Below are 18,478 nucleotides of genomic sequence, written 5' to 3'. Positions count from 1 at the left end.
TGTTTTTTTGGAAGAAGCAATGTTTGGTACCAGGAAGTTGGTGGGCGGAGACACGGTGATCCTGTAGTGGAACAACTTGCCGGCATTATTGTTCATCCCCCGACACTGTTTGGCAGGCTGGAAGAAAAGCAAGCGGGTGAAAATAGTTCCAGGTAATAATAATAATAATAATAATAATAATAAAGGTGCCATGTAAAGTTGGCTCCAGCACAAAAGATCTGCGTCCTTGGCCTGGTGAACTTGAAGATTAAGATGGAGTGATTTATAGGCGGCGTGTCGCACCTCCTCCCCGGGGTAGATGCTGTGGCGTATCCCGGTGCGCCTGGCCTTGGCGCTGCACTTGCACAGGGGACCATCATTCATCTGGACGCCAAGAAAATGATATGTAGATCAGACACTCGTGGCGGCCATGTAGAGCAGAACATTGCTTTTAAAGCCACTTTGAAATAAAACCATCCATCACGTCTAAATCTGATCATCTTTGTCACGTCCGTGTTACAACAAGGTTAAGAAAGTCGGGAGGAAGAAAGAGCCGACCTGTCCCGGATCGTTGTACCACAGCTCTTCGTGAAGTCTGTCCGGATGAGCTTTCTTTCTCTTGATCTCTGCGATGACGTCAAAGACATCGGAGTCCGAGCCGCTGGAGCAAGAACTTCCCTCGCCGTCGGACTCGCAGTCGGATTCGCTGCTGCTGTCACCTGACCAAAAAGACCAACAGCTTGTAGTTGTTTGTTGTTTTATACTCTATTGCATTAACCCTAATATGGATTAATCATACGCTCTTGCCGTGTATTGTTTTTTTTTTTCCAGTATGTGGAATCAAACTATGGAATGGATTGAGTAAAGACCTAAAACGATGCACAAAAATGAGCCAATTCAAGAAACAATACAAGCAGTTGATGTTTGCTAAATACAAGGATGAAGAATCTTGATGATATATATCACTATATTGACGGTTACTAAGGTACCCATTATGTCATTGTATGCTCATATCAACTTGTACTTTGGTACATGACAAAAAAATTAAATAAAACTAAAATAAATAATAATAAAAAAAACTTGAACTATATTAGGAAAGCAGGAAGTGAACAAATGTAACAGTTACTGATTGTAAAAGTACCAGATGGAGGGGTAGTAGGATTTAATAAGCTTTGCTTCTTCCTACTCCTTTTGGACATGTGGAACTGTGAACTGATTATGTGATGCATTCAATTGTAATCTGATGCATGTTCAAATTGCCATTACTATTATTTAAAATGTGTTTAGTTTGTCATTTGTCAACACTGTCCTGTTGCTCAACCTTACTTGCTATAATAAATATTTATAACGCTTCTACTTAATAGATTTGATCTACTGGAGAGATATGAGATGTTTTGTTTTCTGAACGACACTTGGTCCTGTTTTATGATTATGATGCACCGTTGCTGGTTGTATGCTGGTTCAAATGTGCTACTAAATATCCGGAAGTTTCTGATACCGCTTGTTTACATAAGCTGGAGCCTATCCCAGCTGAATTCTGCAAAATATAAATGGTATGAAATCATGAATTATGAAAATGAAATAAATTTTTTGGGTGTTGTTTCACTCTATTGAGATAGTATAATGAGCCGTGCATTGCAAACCATATGTGACATACGGTCCAGCTAGCAGCCATATCCATGAGGAAGGAGGTTTTACTTTTGCGAAAACTTCAAAAAGATAGATTTTTAATAATTTGATACTCATAAACAGATTCTAGGGACACATATTACTTTAAGAACAGCACTAAAAAGTCAATAAAGCATAACAAGACACTTTACTAGTGGTACCTGGATCCTCATCCAGTTTGGTCTTTGGCGGTTCCCACTTTGGTCGAGCATCCTTGGCTCGCTCCTGCCTTCTTCCCAGCTCCTCCTCGAAACGCTCGTAGAGGTCTCGAAGTTTACTTGTGCCGACCACGGTGGAATCTCCCTGAAGAATATAGAATGTATGATATGGAAAAATATTTACAGTTAATAACTCGTACCACTTGGTCCATGGGGTCATTGGAGTAGTAGTTCTCGGCATGGGTGCAGCGGATCCAGGCGGGCTTCAGCAGGTCTTCCTCGTCTTTCTCCTCATCCACTTTCTCCTTGTCCCGCTCCGCTTCCCGCTCTCCTCGCTCAGAACATTCCTCAGAATCTCTGCTCCGGGAGGAGGGGACGCCGCGGTCTCTGCTTAAACCCGATGAGGACTCGGACCTGCGATCCCTGTCATCCTCCCAGCGGCCGCGTTTCCTGTCCCTGCTTGTGGAGCGGCTGTAGATGACAAATATTAAAGATAAATATAGAAGTAATAACCAAAGGCGAGCCCAAGAGAGATGATTTTACGCGGGTACCTGCGAGGCCTTTTTCTGTATCTTTCAGGCGACTGGGACCTTCGACACTCACGATGTCGATAACGCTCTCTATGTGCACGCATAAACAAAAGTTACGATACAATACTGATATCATAAAAACATTAAAACTAAATCAGCAAACTTATTATCATTGACTATTAATGACAAGAAAAGCCTTGGTGGAGGTCTACCTGCTCCGATCCCGGCTCCAGTGTCTTCCAGGTGATCTTCCTCTATCGTAATCCGACCTGTACCTCCCGTGTCTGTCTGGACTCCTGCCGCGTTCCTTCCTCTCCTGCCTGTCGCCATGTGGGCCGTAGCCCCTCTGCCGGTGGCCGTCATGGCGATATCCTCTTTCGGGGGACCGCCTGCCGTCGCTGGGTTTCTCGTACTTGTACGGCCCCCTGTGGTGGAAGCCTTGGTCTGCTTTGAATGACGAGGGGCTCTGGGTGTAGCCGGGGCTGAAGCCAGGTGGAGGGAAGGGAGGGTGAGGAGGGTGGGGGTATCCCATGGTGTACGGAGGGGGGTAAGTCATGGGGGGAGGAGGCATGGGCGGAGGAGGCAACGGCGGTGGTGGAACAGAGGGTGTCATGTAAGGGTGGTAGGCGTTCTGCGTCATTTGCGAGCCGGCCGGGGGAGCGCCAGCAACTCCGGGCAAAGGGGGAGGCGGAAAGTTGGGTGGAGGTTCGGGGAAGCCTCTGACGGGCAGCTTGGGGAAGGGCGGACGGACGGAGCAGGGATGAAGAGAGCCGGGAGTGTGGGGAGGCGCAGGGGGAGGATACTGCATGAAGTCTGGGTGAGGAGGCATGTAGCTGCTGTTGCCATGGTAGCCTGGCGTAGGAGGAGCTTGTGGGTCGTAGGGATACGGGGGTACTGGAGGATGGGGGGGCCTCAGGTTGGCAGGTCGGTAGTTCTGGCCCGGGGGCATCCCTCCTCCTCGAGGAGTATCACGATCTTGATGGAAAGACATGACTGAGAGAAGAAAAGGGATGGATGCAAAAAAACAAAATCTCACATGAATGACAAATTGTGCACATGGTTGTTAAATGCAAAGATTAATTAATTATGATAAATTAATCTGTAACACTGGCCCCATACGTTCAATGCTTGCCAGGATAAAGTACTGCAACATAAACATTTGACATCGTTGATGCTCCTGCAGTTTCAAACACTACCGCCGCTGAGAGAACAATTTAATGCAGCGCATTATTAAAAACTAAAAATAATAAACGCATGTTTACTTTGACAACATGCAAGCCACATCACATGCTACACGCTAGCGTGCTAGCCGCTACACCTTGCACGCATGCTACCAAAACATTACCTTAAATGGGAACACCGCGATCAGTCACACATTCTCTGGACTCGCCATCATGGGTTTAAGTCTAAATTGCAAATGCTGCGTTGTAACGTGTTAAAACGCTGGATGTTAGAACGCAAAGAACGGATTGCAGAATGAATAGTAAAATGAAATGCAGCTGGAGTTTCCGGTTGGACGGGGTTACCGGAAAACACGTTGAGTTGAGCGGACCAATTGCGTGTCACCATTTCGGTAACTGGCCAATCAGAAGGCGGTTGGAGGCTTTTACTTCCTGTGGTCGTGTCTGATAAATGTATACATATTTCTATTTACGGGGAAATAAACAAAAGTGTAAGTATGATAAATTGTCATAAGAATAGCGTTGTAAAGTATCAAATATTATCAGTATTACAACTGATTTTTATGACATATTACCTTTTGCAACGCGATCACATTGTATTGATGTAGTTGCACACGGTAGCCAGTAGAGTGCAGCAAAGGAATACTATGACTTTACAGAGGCGACCTAACGTTGCCATGGAAACGCAATAAAAGCCCAGTGAACGACTCAGCGCTGTACAAATAGCAGAGTACATTTATTTCTTCAGGCAAAATTCGCTATCTGCATACTTAAAGAAGCTAGGGAGTGTTTCTGTGGCGCCAAAAGTCATTATCCTTATTTTCTAAAGTATTGATCCGCTTCACCGGGTGATGGTCTACTTTTGGTGGCTATCGCAACATCAACTATGGAGGCATGCCACAACGTGCACCTCCATCACCATCCCGAACGCTATTGCGAGATGATTCATCGTGGGAAGGTTAAGATGCAGAACACAGTTTACCCCCCCACACAGCCCCCATGAGGCTACGCCTACGCTCTGTAGTAAACTCTTAGCAGCATGGAGCCCAGAAGGTTCTCTGTGTCATGTCAAAGCTAAACATTGGATGGGTTGGTGTTTTTTTTTTTTTTTTAATCATTCAGATATATATTTTTTTTTTTACTGAAACGTCTGTTGGATGAGTTTTCCGGTGCATTGCACATTGCAGTCAGCGCCTTATGGATATATTTAAATGTTCTGCATTTCTTTCGGTCACAAGAGAGGAACACCTTCCTTCGTGGAAGTGTTGCACGTGGCATCGCATGATTATTGCGGCCGCATGCCGAGATAGGAATTATTTTTCATCCGGTTGCAGATGATGCTCTTCACTTGAGTGCTGGCAGAGGAAATGAATTTCACCAAAAAGAAGAAGAAAAAAAAAAAAAAGAAAGCATGGGTCATGGAGTTTTTCCATGATGTGGGCCTACTTGACAAATTGCGTGGATGCATGAATGTGGCAGCCCGGCGTCAAACTGACAGCCTTCACCTGAAAAATATAGCCAATGTCTACGACAATGGCAGCTGACAATGAAGTGAATATCAGGATAACAGCGGGAGATTTTTCCATGTCTGACATTACGATTACCATGGAAACCAAAGTGTCTCCATGATGCATCCTTGTTGTGTGACTTAGAGGTGTCCGTTTGGCTGGAGACGCATCACCATGACACATTAGGCAGCACCAATGAACTTAAAACTAAATATAATATAATATAATATAATATAATATAATATAATATAATATAATATAGTATAATATAATATAATATAATATAATATAATATAATATAATATAATATAATATAATATAATATAATATAATATAATATAATATAATATAATATAATATAATATAATGCAATGCAATGCAATGCAATGCAATGCAATACAAAATTAAATTAAATTAAATTAAATTAAATTAAATTAAATTAAATTAAATTAAATTAAATTAAATTAAATTAAATTAAATTAAATTAAATTAAATCCACCAATGCTGGAATAGGTGCATATTCTGGAAAATCTAAAAAAGTTTTCTGTGCTGGTTATTGTGTGTAGCTGCTCTATAGGAGTCCACAACTCAATACAAAAGGTCAAAAAATGAGCATTTAAACTCCTCCACAAGGGGCAAAATCTCATCCCCGATCCAGTCAAGCACCCACGCAGTGTCATGGTACAGCCCCCGGGCTGCACTTTAGACACCCCCAGGGTTAAGAGCGGTGTCTCAATACCTCAAATCTGCAATCTCGGTGTCTTGCGTGGACCGCCAGTCATCAAGTTCTTCCAGTACAGCCATTTTACACAACTCGACAGTTAATAGAATTCCTCAAGTGGAAATTACCTCGCCTGCTTTACTCCGCATTGTCATTTCCATCTTCCAGAAGCTTCCAGATGGACGACGGAAAGATTGCAAGCACTCCAGGGATGAGCTGGTCGTGACGGCAAAGGCGCCTTCCATCTTTTCTGCGACAGAAGAAAGAAATTGATGTTTTACGTGAAGCAGCTATGGTCTGAGGGTTTTGAGTAAAGTGTTAAATCTGCCTTGTCATCCTCATCAGGTATGCAAATGTTGAGCTTTCTAGGAAATGAGTGTTGACTTGGCTTTTCTTTGGATAAGCAATATTGTTATTTAATTATAATAATATAATATTGATATTTATAGTGCATTTAAATTAAAATCTGCACAAGCAATTTGTCATATCTGGGTGTCATGTCTTTCCAGACCATGTTTAATATTCTTGAATCATATTTAATTAATATGCCCTACCTGTGCTTAAATTGCACAGGGGTATTGTTTAATACCTGAAATCAAGACATCCGGATAAGAAGTCTCAGGTGGGAAGAACAAGCATTCCGGTTCTCCCGTCACCCCCTCCACGTTCCACCGAGGTGTTCCCAGTCTTTGCCTTGGGAGACGTTACCAGGGGCATAAATCCCCCAACATAGCTCCTGGGATCACTCAGGCACTCCAAGCCATCCATCACCAGGTCGTAATTTGTGGAGTTATAAAAGATATATTACTTGAAATAGCTTTCTTCAAGTTAGCCAAATAGCATTTTGGAAGTATTTGGCTTCTTACTTTGTCCTTTTTACCCACTCTGTTTGACACCTTTAAGTTTAGAATAATAAATTAGAGGCTAAGTAGTTAGCTCGGGAGCTGGCCGTCTGACTATAGGGATGTTATTTCATGCCTGGAGAGCTCTAATCATATTTAGAAAGTCATAAACAAGTTTTCTATGCTATAACTACAAAAATATTCAATTCAATATAGAATCCTTCTTCAGTCTGGAACCGGCTAACTGCGCTAAACGAGGGAGTACTGCAATGTAAACCCAATTAATCAATTCCATTAAGCTAAAACAGTTCTACAATTACAGTTCTACGATATTTAACATCACTTTTACGTTGATTAAAGACATGATTGACTGAATGAGGAGGGTTCACTCAGTCCAGTTATTCTGCTATAGAACCAACACGCCCAAGTGCAAAGCCAAACCCTGTTATCATCCAACCTGTTTAGTGAGAATATTGCATTTATTTGTCACGTGGAAAATAAGTTCTTGAATAAATGGAGGAAGGTAAAAAAAAAAGCTGTGGATGTTTCGGATGCCCTCCTCTCGCTAAATAAACCAGCCAGAGCCAATGTACGAGGAAGAGGTTGACGTCAGCTCGGGGAGGCAAACTTAATTAGCTGTGGCTGTGTTGTTCTTAACCTGCCTCAGACGCTCGTCTGGCTAATTAAGACGCAAAGATGATCCCAACAAACCGAGAATAATTAGTTCCCACGCTGGCATTCAAAAGAATAATGCTATTGATCCACAGCAAGTGGAATTCTGGTAAAAAGGAAAAGAATATGGGGTGAAGCATGTTGGTGCGTCCACTGAAAACAGAGTGATAGTGGACTGGTGTGGAATAACATGCTGGGACAAGATGTGCAGCACGTATAAATGCTACACCATTTTGAGCGAACAGAACATCAAAGAAGAACCAGCAGACCGAGGAGCACCCCAGGGCAGGAAGCCACTGGCTCGCGCTGAAGGAGTGTGGGATGACTGAAACGCTTCCAAACATGAATCCGCATGAATGACAAAAGCTTATTTTGCTGTAATGTGGACGGTGTTATCGCCGCTCGCCATCGTATTGTTCGGGGCGCCGCGTCGCCAAGCGAGGAAGGTTAATAAAAGCCCCGTGCCGCATTCACAATGAGTCATTTTGGCTGCTTTGCACTTATTTGCCAGGTGATTTAGGCAGTTTGCGCCGCGTTAGCTCCTATAAAGTCTCATGAGATTCGTCGGCATGAACCGCCACTTAAAAGCCGCCAAATGCTTGTTAAGGCGCACCGTTAGGACCGCGGAACCGAACATCTTATTTACAGGATAAACTGCTGACGTACTCTTTCAGACAAACGGGACCTTGTGGTAAGATGTGGGTGCCTCATAGCAAACTAAACAACTTTATTGTTATTGATTTAAAGCAGACCTATTATACTCATTTTAGGGCCTCTGTATTGATTTATGGACTCCTATAGAGCAGCGACACACAATAAGCTTTCTAGATCTTCCAGTGTTTCCTGCCTCATGCCCAAACAGTCTGTGGAATGGCTCTCCTCCAGGTATACCTCCTTCCGAGGTGACTTCGCTGTGATTGGTACACTCCCGAGCGCTCCCGAGGACCTCAGGACAGCTGCTGAACTCCACTCTAATTGTGCCGATTAGTAATGTTGGAATAATATTCATTCATTCATTAATTTTCTACTGCTTTTTTGCTCACATCGCGGGGGATGCTGGAGCCTATCCCAGCTGTCTTGGGGCGAGAGGCGGGGTACACCCTGGACTGGTGGCCAGCCAATCACAGGGCACATATGGACAAACAACCATTTTTGTTATTGATTTAAAGCAGACCTATTATACTCATTTTAGGGCCTCTGTATTGATTTATGGACTCCTATAGAGCAGCGACACACAATAAGCTTTCTAGATCTTCCAGTGTTTCCTGCCTCATGCCCAAACAGTCTGTGGAATGGCTCTCCTCCAGGTACACCTCCTTCCGAGGTGACTCCGCTGTGATTGGTACACTCCCGAGCGCTCCCGAGGACCTCAGGACAGCTGCTGAACTCCACTCTAATTGTGCCGATTAGTAATGTTGGAATAATATTATTATTATTCATTCATTAATTTTCTACTGCTTTTTTGCTCACATCGCGGGGGATGCTGGAGCCTATCCCAGCTGTCTTGGGGCGAGAGGCGGGGTACACCCTGGACTGGTGGCCAGCCAATCACAGGGCACATATGGACAAACAACCATTTTTGTTTTGTTTTGTAAACTTTGTATTTCCCAAAATGTGCCAGTATCCCCCAATCCTGGTCAAGAGGAGACGGTTTTTCCAGGTGCTGTAACCGTGACAACCGGTACCAAGAGAACAGGACTAACAGCCTCATTTACAGTTCCAGAGCTTCCCTTTGCCTAGGTTATCGACATGTGTTACGGCACAGCTGGAGTGCCCGGCGACGCGGATTTGTGATTCATTTGGCATCGTGGCTCGGATGTCAGATTGATTCCCGCCTGACGGAGACGTCTCTGGGAAATGTCAAAAGAAAGAACGCTGCCAGTGTGAATGTTGAATAAATAAGATAAATAACACACACACACACACACCTCATGGTGTGTATGACTGCTGGGCTTTGTTTACTACTAATAATAATCACCATCAACATCACAATAATAATAATAATAATAATAATAATAATAACAATAATAATAATAATAATAATAATAATAATAATAATAATAATAATAATAATAATAATAATAATAATAATAATAATAATAATAATAATAATAATAATAATAATAATAATAATATTCATTCATTCATTTTCTATCACTTTTCCTCACGAGGGTCACGGGGGATGCTGGAGCCTATCCCAGCTGTCTTCAAGCGAGAGGCGGGGTACACCCTGGACTGGTGGCCAGCCAATCACAAAGCACATATAGACAAACAACCATTCACACTCACATTCATACCTATGGACCATTTGGAGTCGCTAATTAACGTAGCATGTTTTTGGAATGTGGGAGGAAACCGTAGCAGGAATGCTTGGTGTAACTGACCTGCAAGGCACTGATGTATGTGTGAGAGGCAGGAAGAAAAGCTCTGAATTTCTTTGCACCACCTGCTTGTTTTGCATGTAAAAATTAATTTTTTCTGACTTTTTTTCTGGGTCTTATCTATGAGTTACATAATAGTTTGATAGTTTTATGTATATTATTTATTTATAAAAAAAAAAAGCTTACTGTTTTGCACGTTTACTCCCACTAATAGCTACATCTTAAGTGTTATTTTTGCTTTCACGACATTTAAAAGCGTAAAAACAATGGTGACATTTTGTGAAATGCAATAAAATGGCGTTACGCAAAGAAGAAACAAACGCACGCCATGGCGGTGCAAGTGCGTAGGTGAAGTAATAACAATAATACCCTTTTAAGTGCGCTTTGGCAGTTCTCGCACGTATGTCGTGATTCGTGTTGCGAGGCTAATTCAGATGCTGAGTGGAAATAAATGCAAATAAATGCAAACACGCAGCGCCAAAAGGTACAGTACAGCATGTACACTTAAACATAATGTACTGAAAACACTGACCCTGAGCACTTAGTGGTATTATACTGTACTTACATACTGTATATGCTTGGACTGTATGTACATTCTGCCATTTCTTCTGATCAAAGTCACATGATGTCTATTAAATTCATATTCAAGCAACATTTTCCACATCAAATATGTACATTTCTGCATTCATTCCAGCACCAATTCAAAATAAAAGAGATCAGGATGCCGGCAACGTCCATCTCAGTGGGATACCGCGCGGCTTCCTGTCAGGTGGACCACAGAGGTGCAGCATCCCGACTCTCAGTGGCGGAATTATTCATTGGGTTTTTATTCTCTTTTTGCCAAAGAAACACAATGGAGGCTATGAGAGCAAAGTCAAAGCTATGAAGCTATGACTGATGTTTGCAGTGTGGTGCTGCATTAGCATTCTACCATGCACGCCTTCACAGGTACAAGGTTTTTTTTTTTTTTTTTAAACAAGTATGACAAATGCAGTACGCAAGTTGAAGATATTGTATAAACATTTCATTTTTTATACCTTATGTTTAAAACCGGAAAACATTTGTGCATCTTTTCCATTTTTTAACTGCACACAAATTGAAGTCACTGTTAGCGTGCAGATGGTTATGTTTTTATGTTGTGGTATATTTGATATTTTAGATATCTGAGCTGTCACAAAAGCAAAGTGAAAGTCACGCTTGAAATTAGGGACGTCGGCACCGATAATTATCGGCTCGATATCACTATAAAAATGAAAAAAAATCGTTTGATATCAGTATCGCATTTTTTTTCCATCATGAAAACTGAAAAAAATGGTGTATACAACACAGGCTGCACGGTGGATGAGTGGTTAGCGTGGAGGTCTCACAGCTAGGAGACACGAGTTTAATTCCATACTCGGCCACCTCTCTGCAGAGGTGAGGATAAGCGGTAGAAAATGAATGTATACAAGATATGACATGATACATGTATCGATATCGGCCGATATCGGCATCAGAAAGTGAGAGTTGGACGATATCGGTTTTCAGAAAAAAAAGAGTCATTCATTCATTCCTACTTCAAATGTATCTGCTCACAAAAAAAAACGTTCTCACTTTTTGTGTGGAACTGATATTTTCCTGAAACTTACCTATGTTATACTGCTGATTACTAAAGTGCGGAAAAAGGTAGAAGTTTTTTCAAGGTCCCCAGTTACAGAGCGGATGCGTGCACACGCTGAATACTTGCTCACTGACACTTCAGCAACAGGTAGAATCAACCTTACATCCTGTTAAGTGTCTCTTCCGCCGTTCCCTCTGCCACTTGTGTTAACCAGGAACCTTCATACTGTACGTCAACAACGTAGCAACAGATACTTCCTACTTTGCCACGAGTGTTTCTCGCCTTCTTTAATCAAAGCCATGCCACTTCAAGCCTTTTTCCCCGAAGCAATAAAATTCACAGATTCGGAAATTACGCCACGCTCTTGAACGCCCCACAAGATGATGAAGCTTCATTATGAATGCATGAAGAAGATGTTGAACCGCAGTCTATTATTGACCGGCACCGATGCATGGATGCTTTGTTTGGGAGCTGGATGTCTCCATGCCATAACCAAGACGGTGTATGAAAACCAAGACGGTGTATGAAAACCAAGACGAATCCTTACCAACAAAAACCAGGGTGTACAAATAGTAAATGGAGCAATTTCGCCGGATATCACAGTGGGAGTTCGGTATCGTGCCCAAGGATCTTTGAATCCGGGGTCATGTTGCCTCAATAACCAAGGTAGCGATGTGTTACATAACATTCAATACGTCGGACAAGGGATACAATATTTATGTAAAAAGTGGATAAAGTGTACGATAGCGCTTCTTGGAGACACGCACAGACAAAATGAACTGATTTTATACGGTTTACATTACCCAATAGCAATATTCTCCCGCGGGGCCTCATGTAATACTGGACCTCTAATAAGAGTTTCGGCTCACCCTGCTTAGAAAAGGTTGCTAAGGTACATAATCAACACACTTTGTTTCATTCATTTTGATCTTTTCATGCGTTTAAGTCGCCAGGGTTGAGTTGTTACGCAATCAGAGCCATTTACACTTGATCATGTCGCCCACTTAACAATGTCATTCTCCCATAATGCACTGACATAACCGTGTTTACCTCTCGCTAATGATAGGGCCCACCTCCTTCACGGCCATTTTCTCACCACTCAACACCGCATTATGTTAAATTTGTAGCGTTTTTTTTTGGGGGGGGGGGGGTTGCGTCTCGCTGACTACGGAGTCCATTTAGCGGTTGGGTCGCTTGTGTTGGCGAGGGAGCGCGCTTCACTTTCACGCGGGTCAAATAGCGCTTGATCTCCGGTTTAAAACAATGCGGCAAACTTTAGCATTAACGCGCTACTTGCTTATAAACGATGATGATGTTTGAACGTATCGTTTTTTTTTTTTGTGCTCGTGCGTTACTTCGCAAAGTCTGGAGAAGCCTCTCAAGGTTAACGCAAACGCCTTTGTTTATTTATTTAACGGTTTCAGGTTCAGTGGAGCTGTGTGTTGTCATGGCAACCGCAGCACCTTCAGCATATCTTTCTCACACACAATGCGACGCAGGAAGACAATATAAAGGTGGCTTTCAAAAAAAGTGAGAGAAAAGTGACTCGGCCTTTGCAGTACAAGATGAATGGTGGCGATGATGCGTCACCGTGGCGACGGTGACTTCGTGTTGGTACTTTTTAATACACTTCTAAAAAGTGTGTGTGTGTGTGTGTGTGGTGGGATGAAGCCCGTCCTAATTTCAGCATGCTAATTCGAGGACCTGACTGGAGAGCGAAATAAAGAATTACTTCCAGTAGCAACGGAATCAACACAAGTCTAATTGCGCAACCCCGGAGGCCGCCATGATACAAGGGTGCAGAGCCAATGAGATGAGAGAATGACAAATGTCTGATGATTAGAGGATGCAGTGACGCAAAATGTCACGCGGTCGGACCATCACACTCGCGGAAAGCAAATCAGCGCTTTGCTCAGTGGACATCTTTGTTTTTGTTTTTTTGGGTTTTTTTTTTGAAGCTGTGGTCGCCTCCAGCCATGCACCGTATCTCATTAAGGTGCATTAGAAGGCGCCCCACGTGCGAGCGCACCCTTCATCCATGAGACTCCGCTGCTACACAATGATTAGATGTTTATTCCCAACTACGACTACGTTCCATGAGGGATTCCTGCACATTTATAATTGGATCATTGACATTCCATGAAATGAAGGAAGATCAGTGAAGTCTTAGTTATGTCATGTCAATCACTCATTCATGTAGTATTTATGATTTTGTTTGCTAGCATTTGGCTGAAAAGTATTATTTAAAGGTACTACTTCATACTTAATAATGGAAGAGGGAAAAAAACGTACTGGACTATAAGTTCAAGTTCAAGATGTGTCAGGGCCTAAGAAGACAAAACATACAGGGGCAGAGGACAGAGCCAGGGGGATGGAGGTCGTGTTTACACCAACAAGCACAAGAACTAGCTTACTGGAGCTTACCATTTATCATGATTGATAAGTGTACTTCCGCATAGAACATCTGTTTACCATATTCTAAATATGGTTGTTAACATTATGAGAGTCCTCTAGACACATATAGCACCCCTATAGTCACCTTCACACTCCTGTCACTTAACATAGTAGAGATAATAAAATAAAATAAGGCATTAAAGACGTACTAAGTAACTCCTGTGTTACTCCGAACTACTTTTGCGGTAGTTACCCCAAACCCACAACATCACTTCCTGTGCACCCCCATAACAAGAAACGTTATTTAGGATTATTTTTCGGAAGGAATATCGTTCCCTGTTGTGAGATGATTCCGACCGGCGATAAAAGTCTGTTCATGCAGCGATCGAGTCTGGTGCTTGTGTGTCTCACCATATATTACAGTATATTTGAATGCAACTTTGTATGTTTGGAAAAGGTGTCATTTAGGCCAGGGGGGAGGGCTGTTACTATGACTACACTAATAGAATATGATGAAATGCAGTACTATAGTACTATATATAATAATATCCTGATATTGAGCCCCCATAAAGGGGGGAGAAGTCATTCTCTTTTCACTCGGGACACGCTCACGCATAAAATGTTTGAAAAGAAAACACAGCAAGAGGGAAGGTTCGGCCCCCGCGTAGCCTTGAATGCTTTCTGGATAGCTGACGTTCTTTGTCGCCCCCCCCCCCCCTCCCCTCCCTCGCAGCCATGGTGATGTTGACGATGATGATGTATCCGTTATTGTTTTCTATCATGAAGTTCTACTTCATTCATGGGCATCCACTTGCGGCCGACCCCGCCTCCGAGCTCACCAGCCAGCCAATAGGAGAGCGGAGTGCGTTTGTGTGGAGTTGGGAAGGGGGGGGGGGGTATAACAACGTCGAGAAAGAGAGTGGGAGGATCACACTTGTCTTCTCGGGGTTCGTCCTCCCAGCACTCATTCGCCGAGATCACGCTGCCTCTCACTCGCTTTCTCTCCTCCTCCTCCTTCTCCTCTTCATTCCTATCAGGGAATCTTCAACCCAGACGGAGATTGTTGAAGGAGCAATGGGGCAATCAGTGTGGAGTTCTTAGGAGAGAAAAGATGGAAAAAGGAGGCATCATGAACGCCACCGAGTCAGAAGGACTAATCCCAGGTTACAACAACCGGAGTCAAACTTCTGGAGTCCTGCTCACCAAGGAAGAGCGGGCGGGCCGTCAGGATTCCTCGGCGGGATGCTACGAGCAGCTGCTCATCTCCACCGAGGTCTTCCTAACGCTGGGAATCATCAGCCTGCTGGAGAACATCCTGGTGGTGGTGGCCATCATCAAGAACAGGAACCTACACTCGCCCATGTACTTCTTCATCTGCAGCCTGGCGGTGGCCGACATGTTGGTGAGCGCCTCCAACGCCTCGGAGACCATCGTCATCGCGCTCATCAACGACGGCAGCCTGAGCATCCCCGTGACGCTCATCAAGAGCATGGACAACGTGTTCGACTCCATGATCTGCAGCTCCCTGTTGGCGTCCATCTGCAGTCTGCTGGCCATCGCCATTGACCGCTACATCACCATCTTCTACGCGCTGCGCTACCACAACATTGTCACCTTGAGGAGAGCCACGCTGGTCATCAGCAGCATCTGGACCTGCTGCACCGTGTCGGGCGTGCTCTTCATCGTCTACTCGGAGAGCACCACGGTGCTCATCTGCCTCATCAGTATGTTCTTCACCATGCTGGTGCTCATGGCCTCGCTCTACGTGCACATGTTCCTGCTGGCGCGTCTTCACATGAAGCGCATCGCCGCGCTGCCGGGCCACGCCCCCGTCCAGCAGCGAGCCAACATGAAGGGCGCCATCACGCTCACCATCCTGCTGGGCGTCTTCGTGGTGTGCTGGGCGCCCTTCTTCCTGCACCTCATCCTCATGATCAGCTGCCCCCGAAACCCCTACTGCACCTGCTTCATGTCGCACTTCAACATGTACCTCATCCTCATCATGTGCAACTCCGTCATCGACCCCATCATCTACGCCTTCCGCAGCCAGGAGATGAGGAAGACCTTCAAGGAGATCTTCTGCTGCTCCCACGCCTTCTTGTGCGTGTGAGCGGCCGGCCTCAAATTTGGCGGGATCGATCAGAAGCGAAGGAAGGACGCGGACGCTGGAGTCATGTGACGTCACACGGCGACATGGCTGCATTTTTGCACGACACGGCCTTAAATGCAACACGATGACACAAAAGTATTGGGACATCTGCAGGAAGCTAAAAAGCGAAGGGAATGTGGCGCTTTAGACTCTTTTGGGAAGACGATGTTGGACCCCGGCCCCCAGAGAGGGCCCTCATACTCGTTCCCGTGACCCCAGGCGGCAAAATTATTTTCTCGGCACGTCTGACTTGAAATATTATTGCGAATGTGGCGGTATTTATTCATGAATCTGTGTCAGGTCCAATCCCTCCATGATTGGATTAGACGAATAAAAGCACAGCTGCGACTATTTAAAACAAAGTCACATTTTTTTTGGGGGGGGGGGGGGGGGGCAGTAAAAACACAATTGGATAAATGGAAAATGGAAAGAACATACAAGATATAAAGTCGTACAGGACTATATGTCGCATTTGTGATCAAGTTCAAGATGTGTCAGGGCCTAAGAAGACAAAATATACGGGGGACGAGGACAGAGCCGGGGGGGGGGGGTTGTGTTTACACCAACAAGCAGAAGAACTAGAAGAACTGAAGCAGTAATCCCCCATTTATCGTGGTTGATTAGTGTACTTCCACATAGAACATCTGTTTACCACCTTCTAAATATGGCTGTTAACATTATGAGAGTCCTCTAGACACGTATAGCACCCCTATAGTCACATTTACACTCCTGTCATGTAATATAATAAACATAATAAGATACAATAAGGCATTGAAGACGTACTAAGTAACTCCTGTGTTACTCCAAACTACTTTTGCGGCAGTTAACCCGAACCCACAACGTCACTTCCTGTCCACCCCCCCATAGCAAGAAACATTATTTTGGATTATTTTTCTGAGGGAATATCGTTCCTGTTGTGAGATGATTCCGACCTGCGATAAAAGTCTGTTCATGCAGCGATCGAGTCTGGTGCTTGTGTGTCTCACCATATATTACAGTAACATCACTGGTGGGGGACACTAAAAACTAAAAATATTAGTAATATGCCGTGTCACCCGGAACAAATAACTAATGAAGCTTTTTACAAGACCTACAACATTAAAAAAAAAAGCCCCCCCAATCCGGGTTTTCCGTATGAAGCCCCCCGTGGGGAAAGTTTAAATCACCCCCCGACGTCTTCAGAATCATGGCGGACATCGAGTTGACAGCTCAGGCTTTTTAGCTCGATGGTGGACACTGATGTGAGAGGGGTTGGTTGGAGCGTGCAGGTTACACTTATAGCTGCGTTCCCGGGAAGGATATCCTCGGAATAGGGATGGGGTGCAACAGGAAGTAAACAAGGGGGACAACATGTCGGTCGGCTGATTAGCTTCTTATTTGTAAAACAAGCATGTCGTGTGTGTAAGATGTCGGGGTCTTGAGGAGCATCAAGTATGAGAAAATATCGCAGAACTCCTGGAAAAACGAGTCAGGAACCGCCTGATGCACGTTGAAGAACATCTCCAAAAAATTGACAGGCCAGAATAAAACGTGTCATCGCAAAAAAAGCTTGCGTAAACAACTGCGTAATAAAAGCTAAATATAGTAGCGCTAAATATTAACATGTGGAGCCAGGAGGGAAAGACAAGCTACATTAATGACAAAGACCGCCACTGATATTTCCCGCCCCCGAGCTGCTCCCACTAAAAGGATGCCTCTCCTTCGGTCGGGGAAGTCATGAGACGACAGCGCACACAAACGGATCCTCACATCACAAAAAATGATTTGTGTTGGGATTAAAAAGGACACGACTTACTTAACCGAGTGGCGTCTTCAAAAGAAGTATTGTGTTGATGTTGTGTCGTGTCAGTCAAGCTGCTTGGTCGCTATGGTTACAATCAGCATCAGCATCACTAACCAGCTTCTGTTGTACTGTATTTCGTATATCACGTGTCCTTGACTGGAGGTTAAGGTGGGTGACTTGCTGAGTTAATCCTCTTACACAGAGACCTTAAAAGACGTTTTTTTTTTTTTTTCTATTCTGTGTGAAAGGCACCGTCACGGAATGAAAGCATCCCTCGCAATGACCGTTGTGTCGTATTTTACATTTATCTTGATACGCTTGATAAATGCGGGGAAAGTACCTGTTTGAAAGTGTACACAGCTTGATACGTCCTGCCATACGTCATCATATTAACTGGTTTCTGTGTAAAAGGCATCGGCGGACAAAATGAGGGACAGTACCCCAGCAATACCGGAATTGGAGTATGAAGTTTTACGTCACGCCGGATGCTGACGCTGATGTCAGCGAATTATCCTACTGTGAAATATTGCTATGATATAAATGCATGTTGTACAGGACTTGTGCGGCTCTAATGCACCGATTTTGCGGGTCAACAAAGCATCGGATTTGGGATCGAGTTGGGAAAAGCAAGAGACGTCGAAACGATAGACCAAAGATCCCGCTAAATTGTGATGTACAGTAACACCATAGTCCTGTGCATTTCACACAGAACCCAGCAAAACGGAATATTGACAATGATTGACACACCAACATGTTAGCTAATGTATAAAATACCGCAGTGTTAAACATCACAACACCGTCCTGCCGTTGCAAGATGCATTTTCAAGCAAAAACCTTAGGAATACTTAAGACTTGGGACTTGCCAGAGAACTGGACCAAAGAAGACTTGGGACTTGTGGACAGGAGAAGTTG

At 44.0% G+C, this 18,478-nt stretch overlaps 2 protein-coding genes across 5 annotated transcripts in view; one reads left to right on the top strand and one right to left on the bottom strand.

The window, feature by feature from the left end:
* drosha (drosha ribonuclease III) overlaps positions 1-5,985 on the bottom strand; it is an 82,491-nt gene extending 76,506 nt beyond the window's left edge. For 2 of the 4 annotated variants that reach the window (XM_078792419.1, XM_078792421.1), the window contains exons 1-7: positions 3,681-3,841; positions 2,548-3,328; positions 2,357-2,425; positions 2,006-2,276; positions 1,809-1,950; positions 538-698; positions 31-363 (exon numbers count right to left, since the gene is read on the bottom strand). In XM_078792419.1, coding sequence (XP_078648545.1) covers positions 31-363; positions 538-698; positions 1,809-1,950; positions 2,006-2,276; positions 2,357-2,425; positions 2,548-3,326 — 1,755 coding nt within the window. In that variant the 5' untranslated portion in view covers positions 3,327-3,328; positions 3,681-3,841. Of the gene's footprint in view, positions 1-30; positions 364-537; positions 699-1,808; positions 1,951-2,005; positions 2,277-2,356; positions 2,426-2,547; positions 3,329-3,680; positions 3,842-5,873 lie in introns of those variants that run through there. The other 2 variants (XM_078792423.1, XM_078792420.1) reach the window with 2 other exon arrangements.
* Positions 5,986-14,621: 8,636 nt separating this feature from the next.
* Positions 14,622-15,893, top strand: mc4r (melanocortin 4 receptor). The gene has a single exon (XM_058059598.2). It carries the CDS (start codon positions 14,746-14,748, stop codon positions 15,742-15,744), a length of 999 nt encoding a protein of 332 aa, XP_057915581.2. The 5' UTR covers positions 14,622-14,745; the 3' UTR covers positions 15,745-15,893.
* The last annotated feature ends 2,585 nt before the right edge of the window (positions 15,894-18,478 follow it).

This window comes from Doryrhamphus excisus, linkage group LG7 (assembly GCF_037039965.1).
Source record: "Doryrhamphus excisus strain RoL-2023G ecotype Guam linkage group LG7, RoL_Dexc_Guam_v1.1, whole genome shotgun sequence".
Lineage (NCBI taxonomy): Eukaryota > Metazoa > Chordata > Actinopteri > Syngnathiformes > Syngnathidae > Doryrhamphus > Doryrhamphus excisus.
Note: the sequence above shows the minus strand (reverse complement) of the source record. Positions and strands in the feature narration are given on the sequence as shown.